The sequence below is a fragment of the Anopheles aquasalis genome, chromosome 2 (assembly GCF_943734665.1).
Source record: "Anopheles aquasalis chromosome 2, idAnoAquaMG_Q_19, whole genome shotgun sequence".
NCBI classification, from domain to species: domain Eukaryota; kingdom Metazoa; phylum Arthropoda; class Insecta; order Diptera; family Culicidae; genus Anopheles; species Anopheles aquasalis.
The window spans coordinates 39,085,001-39,110,000 of NC_064877.1; the positions used below are offsets into that span (position 1 = coordinate 39,085,001).

General features: G+C 47.7%; 5 protein-coding genes across 10 annotated transcripts in view; 3 read left to right on the forward strand and 2 right to left on the reverse strand.

The window, feature by feature from the left end:
* The window catches only part of LOC126573366 (uncharacterized), a 12,149-nt gene extending 3,480 nt beyond the window's left edge, over positions 1–8,669 (forward strand). The window contains exons 3-8 of one of the 2 annotated variants that reach the window (XM_050233426.1): positions 1–97; positions 5,462–6,026; positions 6,207–7,398; positions 7,474–7,663; positions 7,748–7,984; positions 8,067–8,669. The exon at positions 1–97 is cut by the window's left edge and continues 313 nt beyond it. In XM_050233426.1, coding sequence (XP_050089383.1) covers positions 1–97; positions 5,462–6,026; positions 6,207–7,398; positions 7,474–7,663; positions 7,748–7,984; positions 8,067–8,116 — 2,331 coding nt within the window. In that variant the 3' untranslated portion in view covers positions 8,117–8,669. Of the gene's footprint in view, positions 98–3,878; positions 4,140–5,461; positions 6,027–6,206; positions 7,399–7,473; positions 7,664–7,747; positions 7,985–8,066 lie in introns of those variants that run through there. The other variant, XM_050233427.1, reaches the window with a different exon arrangement.
* A 395-nt stretch (positions 8,670–9,064) lies between these two features.
* On the forward strand, positions 9,065–15,274 carry LOC126571047 (uncharacterized). The gene is made up of 4 exons (XM_050229269.1): positions 9,065–9,273; positions 9,544–10,829; positions 10,900–11,026; positions 11,099–15,274. Exons 1-4 carry the CDS (start codon positions 9,139–9,141, stop codon positions 15,014–15,016), a joined length of 5,466 nt encoding a protein of 1,821 aa, XP_050085226.1. The 5' UTR covers positions 9,065–9,138; the 3' UTR covers positions 15,017–15,274.
* A 179-nt stretch (positions 15,275–15,453) lies between these two features.
* The window catches only part of LOC126571214 (uncharacterized), a 165,615-nt gene continuing 156,068 nt past the window's right edge, over positions 15,454–25,000 (forward strand). The window contains exons 1-8 of one of the 5 annotated variants that reach the window (XM_050229540.1): positions 15,454–15,684; positions 17,762–17,931; positions 20,671–20,773; positions 20,854–21,010; positions 21,594–21,956; positions 22,036–22,372; positions 22,454–22,593; positions 22,759–22,818. In XM_050229540.1, coding sequence (XP_050085497.1) covers positions 20,700–20,773; positions 20,854–21,010; positions 21,594–21,956; positions 22,036–22,372; positions 22,454–22,593; positions 22,759–22,818 — 1,131 coding nt within the window. In that variant the 5' untranslated portion in view covers positions 15,454–15,684; positions 17,762–17,931; positions 20,671–20,699. Of the gene's footprint in view, positions 15,685–15,794; positions 15,815–17,761; positions 17,932–20,670; positions 20,774–20,853; positions 21,011–21,593; positions 21,957–22,035; positions 22,373–22,453; positions 22,594–22,758; positions 22,819–25,000 lie in introns of those variants that run through there. The other 4 variants (XM_050229542.1, XM_050229541.1, XM_050229543.1 and 1 more) reach the window with 4 other exon arrangements.
* LOC126571221 (uncharacterized) lies at positions 15,601–17,580 on the reverse strand. Its single transcript, XM_050229560.1, has 4 exons — positions 17,240–17,580; positions 16,128–17,174; positions 15,862–16,064; positions 15,601–15,796 (listed from the first exon to the last, which is right to left on the reverse strand). Exons 1-4 carry the CDS (start codon positions 17,537–17,539, stop codon positions 15,730–15,732), a joined length of 1,617 nt encoding a protein of 538 aa, XP_050085517.1. The 5' UTR covers positions 17,540–17,580; the 3' UTR covers positions 15,601–15,729.
* On the reverse strand, positions 17,952–20,134 carry LOC126571216 (EF-hand domain-containing protein 1-like). Its single transcript, XM_050229545.1, has 3 exons — positions 19,375–20,134; positions 19,122–19,309; positions 17,952–19,051 (listed from the first exon to the last, which is right to left on the reverse strand). Exons 1-3 carry the CDS (start codon positions 20,115–20,117, stop codon positions 17,979–17,981), a joined length of 2,004 nt encoding a protein of 667 aa, XP_050085502.1. The 5' UTR covers positions 20,118–20,134; the 3' UTR covers positions 17,952–17,978.

Sequence of the window (25,000 nt, forward strand, 5' to 3'; positions counted from 1 at the left end):
CGGCTGCAAAAGCACGGTAACGTCGATCAACAGCAGCCACAGCATCAGTTTCTGATTGGTGCACCACTCGAACCGTTCAATGGTGATCGGTTAAAAGGTTAGTTAATGTTTTTTTTATACTACTGATTTGATCCAGATGCAATCATGATTGTTTTAATTGAAACTGATAGTGTTTACCATCGACTTTCCCACTAAAAAAGCATTTTCTATTGATTAAGTATCACCATACTTCTAATATTCCATCCGATACCCATTGCACAAGACTTTGGACTTTTTGTGTCACTTATTTGTCACTAAACCGGCAGCTCGGTACGGTCGAGTTGCATCTAAATCACGCTTAGACTCGCCGGTAATGTAATGGCAGGGTGTTTGTTGTGGCTTTTTGTGCTCCACTTCTTCGCATCCGTCATCCCATGACGCAATCTGTGGCCACAACACTGACTTGCAATTCGTTGCTCAGAGTTTCTGCGCGTGTAATCAGGTGTATTGCTCAGGGAATATTCCAGCTAGTGCCGAGCAGAGTGGTAGCTGAAAGTGAAGTGATGTCCGGGACCGGGATATAGGTTTTGTGACAAATTTTACTTGCATTACCCGCAGCTCTTACCTTATGCAATGCCGGCACGATGTGGCGATGCTGCTCTGACCTATCTTCGTCGCATGGAGTGCTGCTGCTGCTGCTGCTGCTGGTGCGGCTGCTTCGATCCGATCGACACTCGCGCTTTCGTTTCCCTTCAAAACACGTTCCGTAACTGTCGCTATGCGCCTCTTGAATGTAACACACTTTTTCCCTCGAAGATTCGACTTGTGTTCGACGAGCGGAATCGAACCCGGTTAGCGAACGCGAAAGCGTTCAAATTCTTCCTCATTGCTAAAGGCACCCATCATTACCACGGCACCACCGAATATTGGAATCGGGTTCGCACGCACGCAACGTGCGTTCCTAGTGGTGCGCGCGTGAACCTGACGGAAATTTCGGTTGCGCAAACGACTCCATCAACCGCGTCCGCGCGTTGCAGTTTTGCGTTTGATTGGGTTGGCCCCGCGGTGACGACGCGCCAGTGGGGCCATAGACGGCAATAGACGGTGGCGGCTCGTAAAACTGTTCGTGTAACTGCGGTCTCCGGACGATCCCATGGTGCCCCATGTTAGTGGGTCAGTTTGTTGAGCCCCCTCCCGGCCGCATTGACTGGATTGAGAAATCGAAATGACGCCAAATGGCTTCTTTGTTAGTTTTCTCTCGGTTCATGGGTCGTTCGTGATCGTGCCTACTGCGATCATTATGCTGGTTTGCCGTTCTTTGTGGCTCGTTTTGGCATACGATACACACTGCAGCTGGCTGCATCGTGATATTGGATGAGTTAATTCGGAATAATGCAGCAATTTACGTCGTGCAGCAGCAGTGCCACCGATTACCGTTTTTGTTTTTAGTTGAAAAAGCAAACCGAAAAAGTATTTTACTTTTCAGATAAAGTTACCTGCACACTACGGTGCTGCTGTGCACCTGGTCTGGTTAGTCCCAGTTAGCGCACGCTCCTTACCTTAGCTCCAACTTCTTGCGGGTACGATCGCACGCGGTGGTTACGGCCTTCTCCTATCAAGTGTGCCTCAACACCCAATGGCATCGCATTACGCCGGCTCGAACATACTTATATTACGAAATGTGTTCGGTATCGCCACGGTACATCGTGCTGGTGCTGCTGCTGCTACAGCGTGTCCATCGTGTGGGCTCCTCGTCCATCTACCTTCAAGCTCCACAAGAGGTCTTTGGTGGCGCAGCGCGGAGACCTTTCAGTTTTTGCACGGCCGTTTGGCGCCTTTACCTCGCTTACCGGTTCTAGTGGGGAGAGTGTATTTTGCTACCTCTCTTTTCGAGTTCGTGGCTTACTGCCACATATATCAGTGTGCGGTTTAGCGATAAGCGTTAGCTATCCTGAGGTGCATTCATATATTGTATCGGTTTAATATTATGCAATACGAACAGCACTACAGGTCAGTGCATGTTGCTAAAATATAATGTTGCTTTTTATAAATGAAAGGGTTTTTTTTCAGCTGGTCGCCCGTTTATTAATAAAAAAAGCTATGAATTACGCCCAGAACGGATGGTAGACAATTTGCTGAATTAACCCTTCTACGCTGCTGCGTCCATAAACGCATGCCGACCATAGGTTCCCACAAACATCATTGTGCGGCCAAACCAGCGCACGGTTGTGTGCGTGCACAGAACGCAACAGTGGAAGGGGACACACGGCTTCGAGACCGTCGCGCGCGCCCCGTGAAGGTGATTCCTGCCTGCCACTCGTCGAACGTTGGCTACTTTGACTGGTTGGTCTCGCGGTTCGCGGTCGTCACGCAGCGCCTGCTCTCTGCTTCTGGCCGGGAGGTGAAATTGAAAGTAAAGTCAGAGAGCCTCACTAGAGGACCCGCATTTCCCATAGAACGTGCCTCCCGCATAGTCAGGCAAAGGTTGGTGTTTGGTGTTTTTCTGTTGCTGTGCTAACCCTTTCTGCTGAGGTGCGTGCGTTTTTACGAAGCCGTTTGTTACGTGCCGTGTTAATGCTGTGCATGCAGTGACTCATTTTCAACCGAGTGGCGTTGGCGTTTCATTGTTGTTCAAGCAGATTCAACCTTGTGTGGGCGCTGGGTCGCCAATTTTGCGAACATTACTTAGTGTTAAAAGCAGCAAAGTGAATGAGTTTCCGTTCAAGGACGGCTACCCTGCAAGTGTCTCCGTAGTAGCCTAGCAATTACGCTTTTGGTGCTCATGCAACCCGCCCATCGTTCTGGGCCCTTTTTCTGGCTTTTCAATAACCCACAATTTGTATGGTTAGCCAGCAATACGTTTGCTACGATATGTTTTTTTTCCATTCAACATGGCGAGTACCGTGGTGTGCGTGTGCTCTTCAATGGCTTCTGACAGAATGATTCTACGCGCTTCTGCGCCGTAGTAAAAACAGTTGTGGCTGACATTTCTTCCAAGAAATGATTTTGTTTACCAACAATAAGGTGGTGAATGGGGCCTTCTTTCGGTGTGGATTTATGTGGATTCGATTTAATTTTGTTTTATCAACATATTGAGAAATGAGCAACCGGCGGTTCCCTCCCGCCGCATGCCAACGGTAGCGCCGGTTTGTGGGTAAAAAAAAACGTGATTCATGATTATCATAACATTAAATTATCGCCTTTCAATGTGAAGATCCTCTTGATCAATTATCACATGTATGCCGACACACCGGGCTGCACCGGCGTAGGAAAGGAAAGGGTTTCTGGTGTTTGTGGTGCGCGCTGCGTGCATAGAAAACCGCTGTGTAGTAGGGCAGTGCGCGCATTGTTAACCCGCCTCGGAGGAGTGCTCTAATTGTAGGTATAGCGACAGCTGGAAAGCAATCGAGAGTAAAAGCATCAGCACTACAGAAAAACGAAGAGAAATAAAAACGGAAGCAAACTGCAGCGAATTGTGTGTGAAATTGTGTCTGGAAGTGGTGCCAACTTATTCCATCATGCAACTCATGCAACTCGCTGTTGCCCGCTGGTGCTGCTGTGAACGTGCAAACAAAATCCGGAAAAATGCAACCAATGCACGGTTCTGTTATCGGTATAATATGTTCCGGTAACAAATCAAGCCAGCTGTGTTGGCCGTTGTGTGATACTTGCGAAGAAGAAATGAAATGAGTTTAGGGCATCACGACACACTGCAGGGGTCTGGTTTGGCTGTCGATCAATCAGTCGCCCTGATGGACACAACATGTCCGCTGGCTTCGTTAGTTTGATCGAAATTTTTGGAAGCTGAGCCGTAGAGTAGCCGTGTCGATCCTATTATAAAATATGCACGCAAGAGACAGCCCGATCAGCGTGACCTCCATTCCAACCATACCTTGGCAACGGCTGCTGGTCGGTCTAGTGGTCTCTCTAATTCCTCTACCACTACCTGTGCTCACCTAATCGTCGCCTGCTTCATGCTGCTACAGCATGAAAGCGTCAGATTACAGCATCGTTTCGTTTCAGCCGGCCTTCCTAAACACACATGCATGGCACCCCGAACCGAGCCACATACCTGTTGCATTAGAGCGGCTTTGGTTATGAGATGATTGATCACCATGACTACGAGCCAGGCGCAGTTGATCGCTTACGAGACGACGCGTGTGAGTTGACAACACACTCGATCTTGTGATGGTTTCGCGTAATGATCCGCTGGATCACCGAGGAGGAGGGAGTATTTGTTGTGCGTAGCATAAAGCCACTCCAGTAACTACTCTCATTTTCCGCCCAAAAATTGATTCACTCTGTTGCTAATATTCCATTTAATCGGGGCGCCATCGCAAGGCCCGGTGCAACGGTATCTGAAATGGCCTTTCGCTGGAGGTGGTAGCGGAATACGCGCGAATGGCGGAAAGCGAAAGTGTTTTAAGGTCAATCGAAGCGATGCTGGTGGTTGGATAACCGCTTTTTTGGGGTTAACCGCATCCATCCTACACGCATAAGAGACGCGAACGCGGTGGAACGTATACGTCTCGTCCATTCGTGCTCCACAGTCGTCGATCCGTGGTGGATTGGAGTCGCGTGGCGCCATCCGTCACGTAGCTTAAGGCTACGCAGGCTTTTGCATCGCGCCCCATTACCACCCATCATTATTCGTTCGGCGTTGCTGGCGGAGAGCTATCTCCCCGCGCTACGACGTAATTTCGAGCGAGTTTCCAGCTCTGTTCGACGGTCTTTCTACCGCGTTCCCTCGGTGGACACGGCGAGTCTCGACGCGCCAGTGACCTGATTTTGGTGCCCGATTGGCTTCCAACAGTCCAATGAATTAATGAAAGTTAACGATGGTAACACTAATGGCATTTCATCGTTTTCATATTAATTCACTCAACAATCGATGCAATTACAAAGTTATTTAACACAATTTACTACTAAAACTTGTGTGATTTTAACTGTTACACTTTGAAAATGGACTTTACATTCATGCTGAAGGCAATGCGACACAAATCTCCACCGGTACCGATCGTCCATATTAATGACCGAAGGACGCACGTGTGCATGCACGAAGCTGTCTCCGTTGGTCAGCAAGCAAACTGGCCAGTCAAGGTCGAGTTCGGCCCATGTGCTTGCCGACGACAAAGACACCAGCAGCCCAAAGGGGGGGGGGATAACGGGGCCAGTCGGGGAGGTTTATAATGGAGAAAGCTTCGTTCAATGCTCCAACAAAATGTAGACAAGCATGCAAATCATGGTTACGGGTTATGCAAACCATCCACTATTGTCATATGTGGCGATGGAACCTCTGCCCCGTAAAAACTGAACGGTCATGGTCATCGTACCAACACGACAAACTCAAGGAAAGCGGATATTGAACCACGATTTTACTGCAAAGTTGAAAATGCCAAATGCTTTCAAACATAACGCGTAGATTGTTTTTACTTAATTATTATGTATGGTTAATGGATTTTCTTTATTGCTCTATCCTTAGGCACGGTGGACCTAGATGCCACTAGCGCAGCGCTAAAACCGGAGATATTCGAAGATAGTACGGCTGGTACTGGTGACTGCCATCACCCGAGCAGCGTAAGACTCCCACCGGTGGTTAGCATTTACCGTCCACCGGCAGCACGGCGTGCTCTCAAACTTGCCGAAGGTGTGCTGCATCAGCTGGCCACACCAGCCGCCTGTGAACATCCGAGCGATTATGCTCATTTAGCGTCGTCTACGTCAACACGCCGGCAGCAGCAGCAGCAGTGCGGTGCCAGAAATAGTGGCAATTGCGGCATACCTGCTGATAAGACGTTACGCGAGCCACAGGACGGTGTCGCCGCGAGCTTGCCAGATTCCAGAGAAGGCCGCGTTCGGTTTCAAGCAGGTGAACCGGTCCGAGCTGGTGAAACCTGTTCCGGAGCGGAGAAATATCGAACGAAGGAGGAAACGGTGCCCGACGAAGGATCCATTTCTAGAGCAGCTGAAACACATGCCATTGCTGGTAGTGTAGGAAACAGTACTTCCGGCACTGATAGCCCCAGTGCTGTTGTAGCAGCTAGCAGGTAATTACAAGATGTTCCTTTTGCAATGATGCCATGCTATTTTCCTGTATCTTCTGGAATTCTTCGGGTATCTTCCTGTTCAGGATTTTTTGTTTTTGGAATTTGGTCGGCTTCTATGAAACATAATTCTGAAAGTGTGTGCAGTTTTTTTTAATCTCAAATCATTTCTGTTTTCCGTAGGACCAACCGGCCACAACGTGAACGACGGCCGGATCGCGCTGTTTACATTCCACGAGCACGACGCAGCCTTACCACTCCTCCAGAAACACAATCCTTGTCGTCTTCCTCTGATGGTTGCAACAACACCGCGAACACCATCAAAGTATCACCAACAACCAAAGTTGCAGTATCAATTCCAACTCCGCCGAGTGATGGATCTCCTTTGAAAGGATCGGCGAAAGCATGTACTGAACGATCGAGGCCTCCCGATATTTCGGCTAGTCAGATTATCGACGAGAGTGTGATATCCTCGTATCGAGAAGAAGGTAGTATCATTGGTATAGCTACTGAAGATCGTTATAAAGCTTTAAGCTTGAATAACAACCACAACAACAACAACAACAGCAAGTCGCCAATCTGTGATACTGTAAAGGGAGAGATCTCGGTGTTTAAGGAGCAAGCGCTAAGCAACGATTCGTCGTTGGGTACATTGTTGGATAAGTTTAAGCAGAGAAGCTACAGTTTAGAGGAGTATAGTGAAGTTCGCGCTCTATCGACAGCAATTGGAGATAGTACACACAATCAGTTCTGTGATCGTTTACGTTCGGTTGGGACGACAGATCCAGGTGAATTCAAGTCATCAAGAACAGCGAATAGCTGTTCCTTTGACTACCCGGACTCAGAAACGGTAAACGAATACAACTTTTGTCAAGATCCAAGCGAAACCATGCATCGTAACAACAACCGTAACCGCAACGCAAGAAACACGATGGAACCGCCCAGTTCCACGATGATCATAGGCGCCCATGCGGAAAACGAAAAGATCGATCGCGATGAAAAAGAACTGCGAAGGGCATCGCAGGAGATAAATCGAAGCAACCGGAGAATAATGAAGCAAACTTTCAACTCCGATGTGCTTCAGATTGATGAGCCTGAACCACCGGTACCGGTATCGCGTACTAAGAAGGTAGAACTTTCGAAAAGTTCCCCAGCGCCCGCCGTCAGCGTTGCACTGAAAGTGACTGAAAATGGTTTCCAGAATGGCAGTGGTAGTGTTGGGACCGGTGGAATCGTAGGCAAGGAAGAAGAGGAAGAAGACGATTGGGAATCGATGTACGACGATAATGGTGACTGCTTAAATCCTAAAATGATCGACGAACTCACGTCGGCCGTTGGAAAAGTTGCTATTGAAATACCACAATCGGATTATAAGGTATGTTCGGTAGAAATGTTGCTGGAATGGCGTTTTACATTGCGTTTCGTTTATTATTATTTTTCTTCCAAAAAGGCTTACGAAACGAAACAGGCGGTGCTTAACGATGAAGAATTTCCTCACGTTCTGGAGGTGTCCCGTTTTCCGGCCGAATTCAAAACACAGGATCTAATGATGCTGTTCTCGCAGTACAAGGAGACAGGTTTTGACATCAAATGGGTCGATGATACTCATGCTCTGGCTGTGTTCAGTAGTTCAAAAATAGGTAAAACAAATTGGTTACGAATAGCTTCTGGCAAGAATGACTTGTAACGTTTGGTTCTCTGTTTGTTTAACTTTCGAATTATAGCTGCTGAAGTTCTTTCTGCTGGTCACGCGTTCGTGCAGGTGAAACCGTTAGCCGAGGCGACATCCGAATCACGATCAAAAGCGCGTAAATGTGCCAGCTCATTGCAACCGTACCGTGCACGACCGGTAACATGTGCAGCCCTTGCTCGACGTATGGTTACCACCGCTCTTGGCGTTAGACTGAAGACGGCACCCGAAGAACGGGAAAACGAACGGCGTGTCCTTCGTGAAGCCAAAGGTTAGTAGACGTTGAATTGAACTCCGTGTCCTCCAGTAGCTTCATTTGACTGATCGTACCATTCTCTTTTCTCCGCCAACAGAGCGAAAACTCCTTGCTGCCAAGCAACGCGATGAAGTGTGGGATAGCTAATAAACCGGATAGCTAAATAAACGCCAAGTGTAGGAGCATGTACGCGATAGGTTGCCATATCTGACTGCGCACCACTTCATACCTGCATAAGTCATAACAGTTAAGTGCAAGAGAAGCAGTCGCATTTTTCACTTCCCTTAACATGGAATGAGCAGTACAATTAAAGGAAGAACCTATGCGGAGAGTTTTGGATCGCTAGTTTCTGTTTTTTGTTTCGCAATAATTGTGTTTCGAAAATGATGAATGTTGAGGCAAAAAACGAGGAATATTGTAAAGAGCAAGAGAAAGAGAGTATATGAAAATGTCGCGAGAGGATGTGTTTTAGAATAATTAGTAAAGTAGTAGCATTAGGAAGGAAGAATATATATACATTATAATTATATATATATATCTATATACACTGAAATATTAATGTTATATATACACGGCGTACGGAAAGTATCGCGGGTGTAGCGAATTTGTATGCCAGTATGTTTCCTACTTTTATTTACAAAATACAGCTCAGAAGTTGTAAAACTTATTTCTAATAAAGAAATTGTGTGCAAAAATGAAACTGAATGGTTTTTGTCTGTTAATTATTTTTGGATATTTTATTTTCCGAGCAACAGTTTTGAAAACGAGATTCAAATGCGAGCAGACCCCATAGTGAGCAACATATGAGAAATTATTTCTCAGTATTGAGTTGAGTTTTTTCACTCACTACGGGAGTGAGTTTTGGCACTAAACTTCTCACCAAAAACCGCTCCGTTTGAATCCAGAAGGGCGAACCGTAAAAAAACCGCCAAGAAGAAGAAACACGCGTTGCGGGAACAACAGGAAAGAAAACACGCAAAAGATGGAATGGTAGGCACAAAACAGGGCGTAAACAGTTAATCCAAAGGAAAAATGCTGCCATCAATGATCGCATAATGTGTTGGTTGAGTGTTAAAATGTGCAAAAGTGATTTGTGCTTGGAATCGCGTTTGTAGGAAGCAAAGATCACTAGATTGAAGGGTCGCGCGCGTACTTTGCGCCAAAACATCATGTCCGTTGGCGTAACGGTGCACGAAATCCGGCCACCGTCGCCGATCGCGGATGGTGTCCGAAATCCGCTGGCCGATCTGGAGATGGCACGGAAAAGGGCCAACGAGAAGCTCCGAATACGTCGCTTAATGCAGGTGCGTTGGAAGATGGGGCAGAGTGAGTGGAAGAGTGAAGGGGCGACGCGGGGTGCGGTGTCAACGTCCTTCGCGACGCTTGGTCCAGCGCCGCACCACAAACGCCGTGGTCCGCGATGACCTCGATTTTAATGTTTGGGCACCGTTTTCGTCACTGACGTAACGGGGTCGCGTTAATGGGTTTTACGTTTTTGGAACGAAGAGATCGGAACCCTGGTGCACAATTTAACTTTCTTTCGTTGTGTCCTTTGGTCGTTCTCTCGTCCCTAGGTTCGCCAGCAATCGAAAGATCTTGCGGCAAAAGTACGCCAAGGATACCAACAGGCGAAGGAGAAAGAGTTGGCCAAGATCGAGCAGACCAAGCTGGAAGAGATGAAATCGTGGAAACGGCGACAAATCGCTCAGCTGCAGGATGAGTATGCGCGCTGTGTCGGCGAAGTCGGAGAAGCGCACAAGGCGGCCGAAGCTGCGGAAGAGTGTACGGTGTGGTTCGAGGAAAAACGTGCCGCTCAGCAGGCCGTAGCTTTGGCACGGGGCCGCCAGGCCGAGGAAACGGTCGCACGTGAACGGTTGCTACGGAAAGAAGCTGAAACAAAGAAGAAACGGAAACCACCGTATGTCCCTTCGAAATCGATCGCCGTTCAGGCTGAGCTGCCACCACCGGAGACTCAGTCGCACCCGACGACTTCGAAGCCAAAAACCGTTTCCTTACAAACTCAGAACGACGGTGTTGCAGCGACACCTAGCACTCTCAGTCCTTACGAACAGTTCCGTGCCACGAAGGGAAAGAGGGACCATCATTTAGAGACCCACAGACCTACGAAAACGTTTGCTTCGTCGGAATCAGAATCAGAGGATGAAGAAATTTGTGGTGTAACGGGAAGGGCAGATAAAGAAAATGTCCCCAACAGAGGTAAACACTATAGTGCGACGGAATTTACTTCACCCAGTGGCGTTGGCCTTGTGCCACCGGAGCCACCACCCCCACCACCACAACGCCTCCAACCGTTTACACAAATCTCCGACCTTATCCAACAACGGCGACAACGACAAGAGTCTGTAGAGGACGGTTACGGAACGCAAACGAAACCAGCGAGTGGTCTTTACTCCAGCTATGGAACGCATAAGGCCGTACAGTTTGACGATCTTAGTGAAAACAATACGCTTTCCTTTCCCACGAGCTCAGCCATGACCACAGCAGATGATTATCGTCAACCCAGCCCGGATGAGCTACCGAGAAAGGTTGTTCCATTCGTACGGCAGCCGATGGCCCGTCCTTCGAAGGCATTCCAAGCGCCAGGCGGCGTGAAACCAGCGGCAGAGATAAAGAAGCGTGGCAAGGCCGTCCTACCGACGGAAGCAGCACGATCTTCGTCCGTTTCAGGTGGTGCCAGCACAAAGGTGCAGTACTATGATTGCAATACTCATTTCCGTAAAGAGTACGATCAACCGGTTGGCTTTGTACGGCGCGAAGAACGACAGGCAGATGATCCAAACGCGATGGAAGAAGCATCTCGCTACGAGAAACTCCAACAGGATCTGGCCAGCGCACGGAGGTATTGATGATCGTGATGGAGCCTCCCGATCCTAACCGATTGCTGTAACGCTATCTTTCTTTCATCCTAGCCTTCCGAAAACGGATCATTTGAAGCCTGCCCTGGAGAAGCAACAGATTCGGAAGGATTACGAAAAATTATCCAATGAGCTGGACCACCTAACAAGAGAGCAAAAGCGGTTAAAGAGCCTGGCCGTGGTAAGTGAAATGAGTGTCTTCGGTTCCGGCACTTGATCCCCTTTTCTAATCGTCTTTCTGGTCACATTGCAGCGAAGCAAAAGCCTTCCAACGGAAGCGACGATCAAGCAGAAGGCAGCGGAGCGACAGCGTAAGGCAAATGAAGCGATTGAAAACTTGCTTCAACGGCGAACTCTTGTTACGTGCCCGATGGTTCATCAATCGAAGGCTGAGGCGCGTGTGCCCCCTGAACGGCCCTCCGTAGTGAATGTGGCCGACAGTGGCGGGAATCGAGATGTTTCCAGTGACAGCTGCACCTCGATCGTGTTGGGTAGTTTCGACAGACCTGGCATTCCACTGCCGACCGAGAAAGGCACTGCCGCTGGGACAGGTACCGGGGAATCTGCCGGAATTGATAAAATCGGTCAAATGAAGGCACTGCTCGAGCAACTGAATGAGCAACGTCGAGTGCTGATGGCTGAAATCGATCAAGTGAAAACAACGGAACCAGAATCGAAGGCCACCGAGGTAGAACAGTTAAAGCGCCGCCAGGAGGAACTTGCGGCGAGGCAAGAGCTACTGCGACAAAGAGAGCGCGAAGTGGAGGAACTTGGACGACAGTTGCGCGAAAAGATGGCTTTGCTGGCTGAGAACAAACGAAAGAGCGGAGAAAGCAAGGGCAAGAGCAAGAGCAAACGGCAAGAACAGCAACCTTCGACCGACAAACCGTACGCGGTGCACGTGGAAACGAAGGGGCTTAAAGAGCAGATCGAAGTGGCCGTTGAACAACCTTCGATCGACAGCAGTGCGCGAAGTATCGATAGCAGTAGCGAGACGAGTGCAGTGGAGCGGGCTGCAGGGAACGAGATTCCAGTGAAAATCATCATTACCGTCAACGAGAAAGCCTCGAAACGGAAAGAACGGAAAAAGTCGCAAAAGAAAAAATCGCCAAAAGCGGTCTCAAGTGTGGAAGTTGTTCCCGTGAAACAACCGGAAAACCCATCGCCATTGGTTCCCTCTGTGGCAATCGAGCAGCAGAAACAAGCTGCAGCCAACAAACCAGTGCCGGAAGATGTGTCACTTGGTGGATCTTCAACTACATCGACCGTGTACCGATCGTTGCCTCCTAAAATTGGAAGGTTGAAGATCCAAAATATCATTCGTGAACCGCCATCGCAGCCAGAAGTGGGGCAATCCGCCGCTCCAACTGCCCCTTCCGATAAACAACCGACGGTTCCACCGCAACCGGGTAAACCGAAGCATCAGCTAGGTAAAAGTAAAACAAGAAGTACGTCTACCGGTCGCCGGGGAATCACATTCAATCCACAGTTGATGCAATACATCGTACGGTTGCTGGGGATGTCACATCAATCGATCGATCAACTGGGCGTTAGCTCGAGTACCGTTTCAACGCCCAACGCTTCGGTCGTTAATGTGACCGCCAATCGGAGCGCTACGGGCGCGGTGGTCCAAGGAACCACCGAGGACCATGAGCGGACGGCTCGGTTGCGCAAATTTATCGATGAAAATTACAATTTTCTGCACGAGATCGATGAAACGCTACGCCGCAGTTCCGATCGGTCTACCGGTAGTACGAGCAATACGATCGATGCTGAGCGCACCGATGCTTCTATCGTGAACAACGACGACGTAAGCCATGTAGAGGATGTGTGGATGAGTACATTGAGACGACGAGAGCGTGCTATGCAAGCGAATAGGAAGAAGGAGGACACTGATAACACAAAATCGAAATCGAAGAGACCCACAGAGGGAGGAAGCAGGCAGACGGAGGAACATGGCACTGCTATCGATTCAGTACCGACTATACCAGTACCAGCGAATAAAACATCAAATCAGCAACCACAACAGCAACAACAGCGCCAGCCGAAGCCAAGCAATGGCCCGACAACGAAGGAGAGCTCTCTTAAATCTATTCTGAAATCTCCCAAACGGGACGTGTCACCAAAGGTGGCGAAGATCATTACTCCGCAAGGCCACGTGGAGATTATTAACCTAAGCGATCAGGAGGAGCAGGCGATACTAGAACGCTACTCGCAACTCACCGAACGTGGCAGCCAACGGATCGCAGAACTGTCTCAAATGATCTCACAGGTACGGGAAGAGAAAAGGCGCCTGGTGGAGGATAGTTTATCCTCGTTCGAGCAACAGGAATCGACAAAGTACATGGATCTACCGGCCATGATAAGTACCGGTAGCAGAATGGCACAAGCAGTGGCACAACCGCCGCAACCTCCACCAACGATCTTATCGCCACCGCAACAACCACCGACCCAACCGCCATCATCCGCTACCGGTGCTGCGACTCTCGTACAGCTCGACGATCCCGTGAGTGAGGAGATTGATAACATAATTTCCTCGAAGCAAATTGGACTGAGTAAGGATAGTGGGATCGCCATGTCGCGACCACTGACTGCTTCTGATATCCGCGAGAGTCCCTCGGACGAGGGTAGCCAAGCGAAGGAACCACTCCCGGTCGAACCGTTCCTGAAAGACATTCCAAAACCGATGCCTCAATCGGGGCCGTTAGTGGTTGAAGGCTCGAAACCCTACTCGAGCTTAACGGGCATCCGTAAAGCGCCACCACCGGTCGCGATCACACGCTACAGTCCACAGCTTGACGAGGCACCCATTCATGAACTGTCTACCATTCCCGAGGTTGAAACACCGGCCGCAGCGACATCGAAGGTGAACCTATCGCAGCTTTCGACGGCCGGAGGTGATAGAACGAACGGACCGGCGGAACAGATCTTGATCGAAGCCCGCAATCGATTGTTGACCGAAGAAGAAGGTCCGAATCTAGGGTACGATCGGTTTCCGGTGTTTGAGGACTACGTTCGTCAGGCGATGAAAGGACCGGCAAAAGATGGCGAAGCTAGTCTGGTTAATCTGGAGAAAACGGTGCCCGGTAACGATACGACGGGAGAGCTTAAGAGCCTGGGTGATGTTTCGCGAATGAAGGAGAATGACGACGATAGCCGCTTACAGTATCGCCGCTACCCTGCACCGGCTCCCGCTTTCGATATCACGGAGGAACATGCCGGTAGCTCGCAGTCGGAAGCGAACGCAAGTGATGCCTCGCTGCCGGATGTGGTGGCCGAACTGCGCAAGCTTAACATCGTGATGAAACCGTTCGATCATACACTGGACGATTCCAACCGATCGACACCGTTCTCGGAGCAGCTTAGTGATACCGCTGCGCCAGCGAATGCTTCATCGATTATCGCCATTCAACGGACATCGCTAGTTGGTGCCCGTAGTTCCCGCTCGCTCAAAGTTGCTCAAACACCGACCGAACTGACGCTGGGGCAAGATCTCGAGCAGATGGTCGGTTTGCAGTGGGCATCGTCAATGTTGCGGAAACAGCAGGAACAGCTGCGGAAATGTAACGACAACTCGAGCAGTTCGTCGCTATCGCTGGTGGAACTGCCGCGGGATAAACACAACGACGACACGGATCATCCGGAGAACAGAGAGCAACTCGGTAGACCACTGAACCTAGCCGAGTTCATCTCGCGTGAGCTTATGATACGCACCCAGTCCGAGCTGCAGTCATCGGTTTCGTCCAGTCCGGTGTCCCACGGAACGTTGCTACGATCACTGCTCAGTATTAGCAATCTAACCAACTCCAGCGATTACGGTGGTACTCCTGGTCCATCGCGGGAACGATTATCGTACACGCAAACCTCGGACCGGAATGTACAGCGCACGTCCACACCGGTCGCCAGCAAGTCGGCCAGCGGTAGCAGTTTGCTTATGCGGTCTGGCCTGGCGGCTGGTACAGCGCGGGATGATAATGGCCAGGTTGCTGACGGAGCTGACGCTAATGGAACGGCAGGTGGAGGGCTTTTCTCGGGTGAATCACGAATCTCTTCGGTGCACGGCTGGAGCTCATCGTCGGGCCACTCGGGCGAGGAAAAGCTTACCGTACCGAATGTGCGGCTTGAGCGGAGATCAAGCAAAGAAACGGAAAACGAACTGGCCGGGTCTTAGGTTGCCTTAAATTTTTTTTGTTGCCTCTAAAGGGTGTTAATTGTTTTGTTAGTAAATGTTGGAACGAGCAATGAAACACGCAAAGTGTCTAGTGTTAAAAGGTTAATCTTCTTTGACTGATCACTGTTTAAATTTGAATGCGCTTTCTGTTTTAATGCCATAGCGAAATGTAGGATTTTTTTGTATTGTCAGAACGGGGACGGGCTGGTGTTGCATTTACTTGCTATAGGAACGAATTGTACGTAACTTTTAAAATATTGTAACGAAAATAAACCATTTTAGTTAATTATTTCTATGCATTATTCGGTTTTTTAGTATTAATGGAGAGATATGAAACAGAATATAAGGTATTTTCGAATAATAATCCATCGCAGTGTTTAGCGTGCGAGTTAAGCTGAGCGCGTCTAGCACCTGCTGATTGTAATTCTTATCGCCAATACGTAACTCTCGGTAATCAGAGGAATACGAATGGACTGGCCGCTATCATTTCGCCAATTGCACTCTAGATAAAGGTTTCTCAGTCGGTATGCTCGTGATGCCACATCAACGTCGAGCTGCGTTTTTGATACAATTTAACACGGAAATTTAATTGTTGCTAATATTTATTGTTGTGTGTTTGTTTTCTCTGGAAGATCCCTTCCATTGATAATCAGTGAGGGTTTAGTGAGGTATACTGTTCATGTGATCAACCAGTGTGCCGTGTCTCAATCGTTTTAATAATCCGTGGCCACAGAATATATGATAAACGTGCCACCGTATGTGCCAGTGATTAACCATTTCCTGTAAAGACAAAGATTGGTGAGGGATCGTGTGTCTAATCCGTGGCAGTATTAGCACTCTCTTACCCATTGGCGGTCATTTTGATTAGATTCGGTGTCCCATTCAGTGGCAAAGATGGTTCAATCGTGTCGACCTTGCCACTGCCAATGCGGTACAGCTCCAGCCGTCCATTTCCGGTTGGCGAGAAGATAAATTCCGCGTCGTTGGTGCAGACGATGCGCGTTTTGAACGGGAGGGGCATCTTAACGATCAGTGTTGGAGTAGAGTTCTAGGGAAATGAACGGAGTTAGATAATCGTAGAAAAAACCATCAGCACACATAGCAAACTTACGATCGTGTCCGTGATATCGTGGAACAACACTTCGCCCGTAAGATCACAGCTAATGAGTAGCTCCTGCCGTCGGTTGATGATCTTCTGCAAGCTCGTAACGGCAAACGAGTGACCCTTCAGCTCCACCGTAGCTGGTGAAAAGTGGTTCGATTTACCACCATACCCTTGCCCTGGCCCGGTAGCATTGGAACCGGCCAACGGTAGCAATTGTGTGGTGGAGCAAAGCAACAGTGACCCATCGGCACAGCCAACGACAAACTCGCTGTTGGAGGTGGCCAGGATGCGCGTTAAAATAATGGCCTTTCCCTGGCCGGCCGATGGAGAGGCCAATTTAAAGATCTTGTCCTTGGTGACGCTCTTTCCGACACGCCACAGGATCACCGTTCCATCGCTGTGTGCCGATAGTAGCGCATGGTCGGCCTTCGACATAACGTTGAACCGCGTCCAGGCCATGTCCACCACCTTACCACAGTCGGTCGTCTCGGAGTGTAGCTCGGTAAACGAGCACTTCCGTTCCAGCTCAAAGTGCCAAAGATAGATATCCCCCGCGACCGTACCTCCGGCAAAGATGTCCCGATTGAAAGGGTTCGTTTCGATTGATTCAATGCAGGACTTTACCGGATTGCTGCACAGCTCTACCCACTGCACTGAGGTACCGTACCGGTCCCGTACCGGACGGAACACTGTCACAACGGAAGCGAAATGATCGCACCAAGCCTCGTGTGCCGGGCTACAGGCCAGCACTAGCAACGGAGCGTCCCGAGTCAGAATGGATAACCAGGCGGCGGCTCCCGCTGTGTAGGGTTTACCGGGCAACACGTGGTCACCCGCCGGTTTATGAGTGCTCTTCAGCGTAAGCTCCTGGTGACGCTGTACCCGATAACGATCGGATGGTTCGTACGGATTTTCATTGTGGTCGAAGAGGGGCGTCATGCCGCAGGACAACTCTTCCTCCATTATCGGATGCACCTTCCGTATGAAGCTGACCAGCTTGGAGTCGTCGTAGGTGGAAAATTTGCCCGTACGCGGAGCACTGATCGTTTGCGTCTGCAAGTGTTCCGTGTTTCGTGTTATTTACAATCGCGTTCAGCATCTAGCACATGGTGACTTACGGCAATCTCTTTCCTTTCCCGCGGTTCCGTACCAGTATCGATGCAGCGGGGTAAGGGGCGTGGATCACTTCCGCATTCCTTGGTCGTTCGCTCTTCCTCAACATCCTCGCTGCGGGATGATTCGAACCCAATGGGGCCGTTGGAAACGATCGTAAAGTTGCGAAATGATTCCTCCATCGCTGCAGTGGGGCTGAAAACAGACCTCAGTGTGCGATGTCCTAGAACGTCGTCCTTTTTTTTGTTGTGGCTGACCCACGGTAACCACGGTAACGCCACGTGACACCAAACCATCGCCTTCATCGACTGAATGACCGCGAAAAGTGATCATATTTTTACATAAATCGAAGGGAAATGTGTTTTATTCATATCAAAAGGTGGTTTGCAATTACACAAGCGATTCGGTTCACTAGCAAAGTAAAGTAAATTAGAAAAAGTTCGTTGGCTTTTTTTGAAACCCACCCAAATTCACCACAAAATTTGGAAATTCACCACACCAAAACATAAACACACCGGCCAAATCAGCTGTTCCGACCGCCGTCCGCCGTCGTGGTCTCCCGAGATTCCGTGTTTTTCCTTTTTCCGTGCGTGCGTCGTGAGTGTTGGCAACACGTGTTTACGTTAAAGTGCTTGTGAAAGTGCAGTGATTTCCGTTTTTTTTCCCCGGTTCTCGGTGCAGTTCCAAAGTTAGTGCGGTAAGTAGCAGCCGGCCGGCCGGCTAACAGGCCGGTTCCTTGACGGATCAATCTTCCAGAAAGCGAACCGATTTTTTGGCGTGCTTTGGCGATTCGTTGGGTTGGGTTGGCGTATCGTTCGGTCGATTCGCTTGGATGGCCAACTCCTCCGCTTCGTTGGTGTGGTACGCTTTCCGTATCTCTTCATCCGGAATGATCGGGTGAGGACAGGGATGTTCCACCCTTGGCGACGGAATCCGTGGTGTTTCGGTGCGTTCCGGAGCTACCGGTGATGATACCGGTCTCGACGGTTCCTCAAAGCCGGTCAACCTTCGCTTTACCTCATCGGTTGCTGCTTCACCAGCATCGGTGGGTTTCGACGTTTCCGCCAACTTCTGATACTCGGCCTCCGTTGCCTGGCGTAGATCTTCGCGCAGATGACCCTCCCCGAGCAGATAGTCGCGCACGCTCTCGATCGCGTTCGGGGTAAACATTTCCGGATGGGCCTGCATGTACCGGTACACGTACAGATCGGCGCTGACGATGCGGAAACGATGCGCAAAGACGACGATTGTGGCTCCGATGTAAAGATCTTTGGCCGTGTAGTAGCTCGGCTCGTTAGGGTTACAATCGGGCAGCCAAATTTTGCGCGGCGACAGAAACCGGCCTCCCCGTATGCCCGAGTTGTCGATAGCGGACTCCATGATCGAGATGGTACCGTCGGCTAGCGAAAGGCTGAGTACGAACCGGCGTATCTTGTCCTCGGGGTGAGCCGTATCCAGGACGCAACCATAGCGCAGAAACTTGTTCACGTTTACCAGATACGTAACGACGTCCTTTTTCGGACTCTTTGGCACCAGACTGTGGTGCGATGCGAGAGAATCTTCGGGCGTACCGAGCCCCAGATACAGCGGAACATCTAGCCTCGGTGTTCTGGACTCCGGTGTCGGCAAAGTGACACGTTCCGGTTGCACAATCTTGAGTGCTTTTTCGTAGTAGCTGCGCGTAAAACCATCGCAGTCCAGTAGGAGAAACTTGCGCCCATACACGAACAGTGTGGCACCAACGATGAGATCTTTTGGCGAGTAGTACTCCGACACTTCGTGGTCCGTCTTCTCCAGGAAGATCGATGGATAGGACACTGTAGAGGAAGAGAAATGAATACATCAAAGCAGAGGTGGATCTTATTTGTAACTCCTCTGTTTATCTACCAGGATTGTCCTTCCAATTCTTGGGAAGCTTCTGTTTACGGAGCAGCATAGGAAAGTAATCTCTTCCTTCTTGGTTTTCTTTCAACTCCTTGATCGATACGGTGTCATCTTCGAGATAGTAGAACAGTTTGTACGTCATCAACTCGCCGCCTCCTTCGCGATCACGTTCATCCAGCACACAGTCGAAGCTGAAAGGAAAGGAAACGCCAGTTCTTCAAAACTAATCCTAATCGGGTTTTGGTACACCACTTACTGTAACACCTTGCCCTGGTACTCGAGATACTTGCGCAGCTTATCATCCGGTTCCGGATACATCTTATGGTGTCGGAATGTTTGCCGTTGTGCGATCGAACGCTCATTCATGGCCGGATCCGGTGGTAGCAGTTCAATTTCGTTCAGCTCGATACCGTTGCTAAGGAGAAACTCCTTCGTGTAGGCATCGCAATCGGTAATGTGAAACACGTACCCGTGCATCTCGACGTTGATGCCAATGTTGAGATCCTTCCAGGTGTAGAATTCACCTCGGTCCGGATTCCGGAGCTTCTTTCCACGCCTTACCAAGCGGCCCTGGGGATAGCCACAGTTTTCGATTGTTGGCTCCAGCACCGTCATCGTGTCGTCCTCTAGGAAGTACAATATGTTGACGTACCGAATGCGGAATGTTTCGGTGGCCGATTCCGGTACGGCTTGCCGGAAAAATGCTCGAAAGTTGAGCGTCTTCTGATCGTACAACACAAAGTGTGGCCGATAAGGCTTCACTGGCAAATGGCGTACGCGACCGTACGTAAGGATCGGATCGTAAAGCACGGTATCGTTGCTACTGTCTCCTGGACAGAACTGGATGGAATCCTCGTTTAACCGCTCACCACCGAGCCCACACTCGGGTCGAACCGGAATTGGGTATCCGTTGATGTACTTGAAACTCTGCGGTACATGATGTTTTTGGCGCAGCCTATTCGCGAAATCGTTACCGGGTAGCTTCGGCAAACCCTCCATGCTGAAATGGTTACAAAATTGACCTAAACTTTGGCACGACGGAACGACAGACTCCGCGGCTTTTTATTTGAAAACTGGAACACTGGAGGATTTAAACTAACAAGCTGCGTTCCGTTTCTATGGTGTTGGTACCATCGTTACGAGCGTAGGTTACTGTGCTGCGATATGACGGTTGTTCGGTGCCAGTGCGCAGGAACGATTACCCCTACTTTTGCGCCCACCTGTTGCATGTTTGCCGGATCCTGTGTGGATACTAGAGCGGTGCTAGCAGATGATTACCAAGAGTTTATGATAAAACTGCAGATCATTTGAAATGACAATAATTTCATCATGACCAGCATTGTCTTGAAATGCGAAACGATCAGCACCTTTTTGGCTGAATTGACCACGCCACCAGCGGGTTTTTTGTGATCGGAAATAGGATTAGTTATTTGTACGATTACTTGAGTTACGTTCCACCTATTATGTACTACTTATTAAAAGAAATACCATATGTTATCATACTTGATTATAAAACAGCGTTTAAAAATATTTGTTTTTGTATATTTCACAGGATTAGTGTTGATATAAAAAGTAAAGAAAATGATCCGAGTGTCATCAATCATTCGACAATCAGTACGATGTTTCGATTCACTGCTGGGAGTACGGTCGATCAGGTGTGTGTAATTTATCGATATAACATCAATGGATTATTTCATTTCTTCGTGTGTTATAAACCGAACGATTCCTTTCGCAGCACATCCCTGATTGACATTTCCCCGGAAGTGCAGAGTGCATTAAAATGCACACCAAATCGTGTGGTCGCCCTGGAAAGTACAATTATAACCCACGGTATGCCGTATCCAGAAAATCTAGATACTGCCCTTGCTGTGGAAGACATCGTGCGTCAGGAGGTAAGCAGATTGAATTCCATTTTTGCGGTTCAGCTTTTGTTTAATTGAATTATTTGTTAGCAAACTGTATAATAATCAGATTCATTCTCGATTGGTTAGAAGATTAGATTCTTGTGTGGATAATCGAGAGACCTTAAAACTAGACAAAAAAATTCAAAACCTCAAACCATTAGAATGGTTGCAGAGAACTACGAGAGGAAGTGTACTACATGGACAGTATACAAGAAGGTACATTCTACACGCCGCTAGTGGTTAGTGTCTAACAGTGGCAATGATGGCAGCCAAACCGCAATATTCAATTAAAGCCGAATTTTATCATCAACTCTCTACTGCTGCTGCACAGTTATTATCCTCCGAAGCATGAACACTAAAGGATAGCATTTTCCGCCGGTATCAGACAATTGGCAAAGAACATTTGAGTATTGCTAATAAATGGATATAGATCGTGTGACTTAATTCTTACTATGTGCTATAAGGAAAGCGAGTTATTGAAAATAGCTGTTTATTTGCCGATAGGAGTATATTAGACAACGTTTGCTAAATTATCCTGTTACAACCATCGATGTTTTCCGCTTTTTTTCAGGGAGCAATACCGGCCACAATTGCTATTATGGATGGCAGAATTAAAGTAGGTCTTGGTGCCGAACAACTCCATTCCTTAGCTAAGGCTAATCGGGATGAAACAATCAAAATGTCTCGCCGAGACATGGCCTATGTGGTCGCATCAGGCCGGCAGGGTGGAACGACCGTAGCTGGTACCTTGCTTGTAGCGAACTCAGTCGGCATACGAATGTTTGCGACCGGTGGTATCGGTGGCGTGCATCGTGACTTTGCACAAACTATGGACATATCTGCAGATCTGATCGAGCTAGGCCGGTGCCCAGTGACAGTAGTTTGTAGCGGCGTCAAATCCATCTTAGACATACCGAGAACCCTCGAATATTTGGTAAGTGCACGTACCAGTAATTTACGATAATCTCCACTCACTTCGGTTCTCATGTCCCCTTCGGTCCCATCTTCACTAGGAAACGAATGGTGTGTTCGTGAGCACTTTTGGTTGCGAAAACCGAGAGTTCCCAGCATTCTACACCCGATCCAGCGGTTCGAAGGCACCGTACAATCTAAGCGATGCTATGGAGGCGGCCAAAGTGCTGCACGTAAATCGTGAACTTGGGCTCCTTTCGGGTATACTCATTGGTGTGCCAATACCGGAACAATGCGCAATGAATCGTAGCGAAATGGATGCTGCTATTGAGCAAGCACTTCAGAAAGCTAGTAAAGAGGGTATTCAAGGGAAAGAAGTAACGCCTTTCATACTGGCGGCGGTATCACAACTGACGAAAGGGAAGAGCCTCGATGCTAGTGAGTATTGCTGGTCTATAAGACTGCGGGGCAGTGTGAATTGTGTTGTCTAAAACATGTTGTTTCTTTCATTTTTTTTAGATATGGCTTTGATAAAAAACAATGCTCGTGTGGCCGCAAAAATTGCGGTCGAACTTGATCGGCTTCAAAATGGAAACGATAAGGAGCGAGTGTCGATCTCAAAACAGTCTTCAGAACCCGAAACCATCAGTCGTACTCCGGTTAGTTAGGATGTCTATATGTTTGCTTTTAACATTAAATAAATTTAGACTATCAATCAAACCTGTGAATCCTTGGTTTTAAGAAAGAACACAAGGAATCATAATGCCACTCACCAAACCAGAAGGGCGCTAAACGGTAATTTACTATTTTTCTTTTCTTTTAAGCTATGCATCGGCGGTTCGGTGATCGACATTTCTTTGACTGTTTTAGAAGACAGTTTTGAGGTAAGTGAAAATAGTTCAAAAGAAATCGTATCAAATCATCAAACAGATAGAATTAACAGGTTGTTTAAATATTTCAATCGTCTTTATTTCAAATTTCGTTTTACTTGTTTTTTGCTATTTTTCATTGTTTTCCTGTTACTCTTGTTCTCTTTTCCTTTGTCTTACGTTATATACAGCATCACTTTAGGGGTAACAGATTCATTCATTCGGATAATATGTTTCCTCTTTCCTTATCCGCCTTACTACGAGAGTCTTGTTTGTGTGACTTTTCCTTCTAGAGATTGGTTTAATGTTAGTGGTAATTGTTGCTTACAAACTTTATCTCATTGGTTACATGCGAGATTCTTCCCACGACTGCACCCGCTCTTCTGCCCTATAAACATTCCTTGGGTCAATCGCTAATCTATCGTTTTTAAGTAAGGTTTACAGTAATTACAACACGGTTCTGTTTAGCTTGTGAAGTTTTTTTGGTTTTTAATTACTTCTTTTTATTGAGTTTATCTTTATATTATCTTCTTCCCTCTTTATATATCAATATATATTTTTTGAATGAACGAGCAGTAGTTAGCATTATGTTTTAACTTTATCTTTTAACTGTATTCTCTACGTACCTGTGCTGCCGAGACATTTTCTAGCACACTCACACATACACACACTCATGCCACACTGTCTCACATAGGTCAATTCCGTGAGGTTTTGTGCCACTTTATAGATTATAATTCTGTTGTATGCCTCCCAGCTGTTCTGTTTTCGTGTCTCGTGTTCCCTTACTCTGCTCGTTTGATTTGGTCGTAAACATTAAACGTTGACTTTGAAACACTAAACTCTCTTATTACAATAGTGAAGATGTTTCTTGTTGCATCCATGATTTCTATGTAGTTAGTTGTCCTCTGGACAACCGATCGTCCATGGTAATTGTTGCTCTTGCGATGGTGGTAATTGTTGCACCAACTACCTCACCGTTTGCCGAGCCATTTATGATGCTGGTAAGCTGGTGCTGGTATTGCACCAGTGGTGTGACCTATTTTTCTTCGTGTTGTACAAATTACGATTCATACGTACTCAGTCCATTATTATAGTGGTTTAACAAGCATTTTGAATTGCATGTATTGTGTGCTCGTTTGCTTTTCGTTGCTTTGTTCGTTTTGGAAAAGTAAAAACTGAGTAACATTGGACGAGCACTCCTGTTGTGCAGTGGTGGCTCACAAAATTATTCTTCCGTTTGGAAAATAAATGCAAAAACTCGAAGGAAAGAACTGCTCGTATAGTACGGCTACAGATAGGCCGGTGCAAGCGACGAGTAAAATTAAATTTCCATTTTATTTACTAGCCAGTTTTATGCACTGCACCGGATAAAATCTATACCTTCAACACATACGCGAGACCGCGAATGCGAACGAAAAAGGATAAGTGTGGAAGGAGAACACACCACATGAAATTCTAAATGATTTAAATTTATAAGTCATATGTATGTCGAGCCAACTAATGAGTCAAATCGTGATAATGATAATAACATTCGACGATTATTTTGATTTTTCCATTTTACACCACTATAGCCTCCCAGGACTCTGTTAACCGGAATGGCATGGATGTGGCAGAGCAAGGCGCTGTTAAGTCATTCGCTTCTCGGATATTTCTGAATTCGCTTTTTGGTTTTGTATCACTTTATATTTTTAACGCTAAACGTTGTTCTATTTCCTTCTCGCGCTCACTAGTAATTGTTAATGAACGTTTACATTTTATAACGCTTTACGCAGCAGAATAACTTCCTTTAAATGTACTCAATTTCATCCGTCACGATCGCTTTAATTAATTTTCATTTCACGAGCCAAGCTGTATTAGAATCCCTCGATTTAAGGAACGGCAACAAGAAGAGGGGCATTTGGTTCAGCGGATTTTTAATAGTTGTCGGGGCGTAGCTTGTAGGTTGGTGTCATTTCCTTTTTTCTGGCATTTGGATTTATCTACTGCCTACGCTATTCGTTTCGCTGCTAATGTGGCTGTTTTTCCCCTGGCCATTTGCACTGATTCTTCGCCATGTTATGTTCAATAGGCAATTGTGAAAAATTCAGAAAATAACTTAACGAACAGCCTACAGAACCTACAGTTAGCACAGAGCAATCATTCAAGGAATCTATGGAATTCACTCCACGAAGTGATTGAATTTTTTCTATTTTCTTTT

What these genes read in the sequence shown, in the direction of transcription:
- LOC126571047 (XM_050229269.1), top strand. Translation starts at nt 9,139, where the DNA reads ATGTCCGTTGGCGTAACGGTGCACGAAATCCGGCCACCGTCGCCGATC. An exon ending in GAATACGTCGCTTAATGCAG is followed by an intron (nt 9,274 to 9,543) that starts GTGCGTTGGAAG and finishes TCTCGTCCCTAG; the next exon opens with GTTCGCCAGCAATCGAAAGA. An exon ending in GATCTGGCCAGCGCACGGAG is followed by an intron (nt 10,830 to 10,899) that starts GTATTGATGATC and finishes CTTTCATCCTAG; the next exon opens with CCTTCCGAAAACGGATCATT.
- LOC126571221 (XM_050229560.1), bottom strand. Translation starts at nt 17,539, where the DNA reads ATGAAGGCGATGGTTTGGTGTCACGTGGCGTTACCGTGGTTACCGTGG. An exon ending in GGGAAAGGAAAGAGATTGCC is followed by an intron (nt 17,175 to 17,239) that starts GTAAGTCACCAT and finishes GAACACTTGCAG; the next exon opens with ACGCAAACGATCAGTGCTCC. An exon ending in ATCAAAATGACCGCCAATGG is followed by an intron (nt 15,797 to 15,861) that starts GTAAGAGAGTGC and finishes TTGTCTTTACAG; the next exon opens with GAAATGGTTAATCACTGGCA.
- LOC126571216 (XM_050229545.1), bottom strand. Translation starts at nt 20,117, where the DNA reads ATGGAGGGTTTGCCGAAGCTACCCGGTAACGATTTCGCGAATAGGCTG. An exon ending in TACCAGGGCAAGGTGTTACA is followed by an intron (nt 19,310 to 19,374) that starts GTAAGTGGTGTA and finishes CTTTCCTTTCAG; the next exon opens with CTTCGACTGTGTGCTGGATG. An exon ending in GAATTGGAAGGACAATCCTG is followed by an intron (nt 19,052 to 19,121) that starts GTAGATAAACAG and finishes CTTCCTCTACAG; the next exon opens with TGTCCTATCCATCGATCTTC.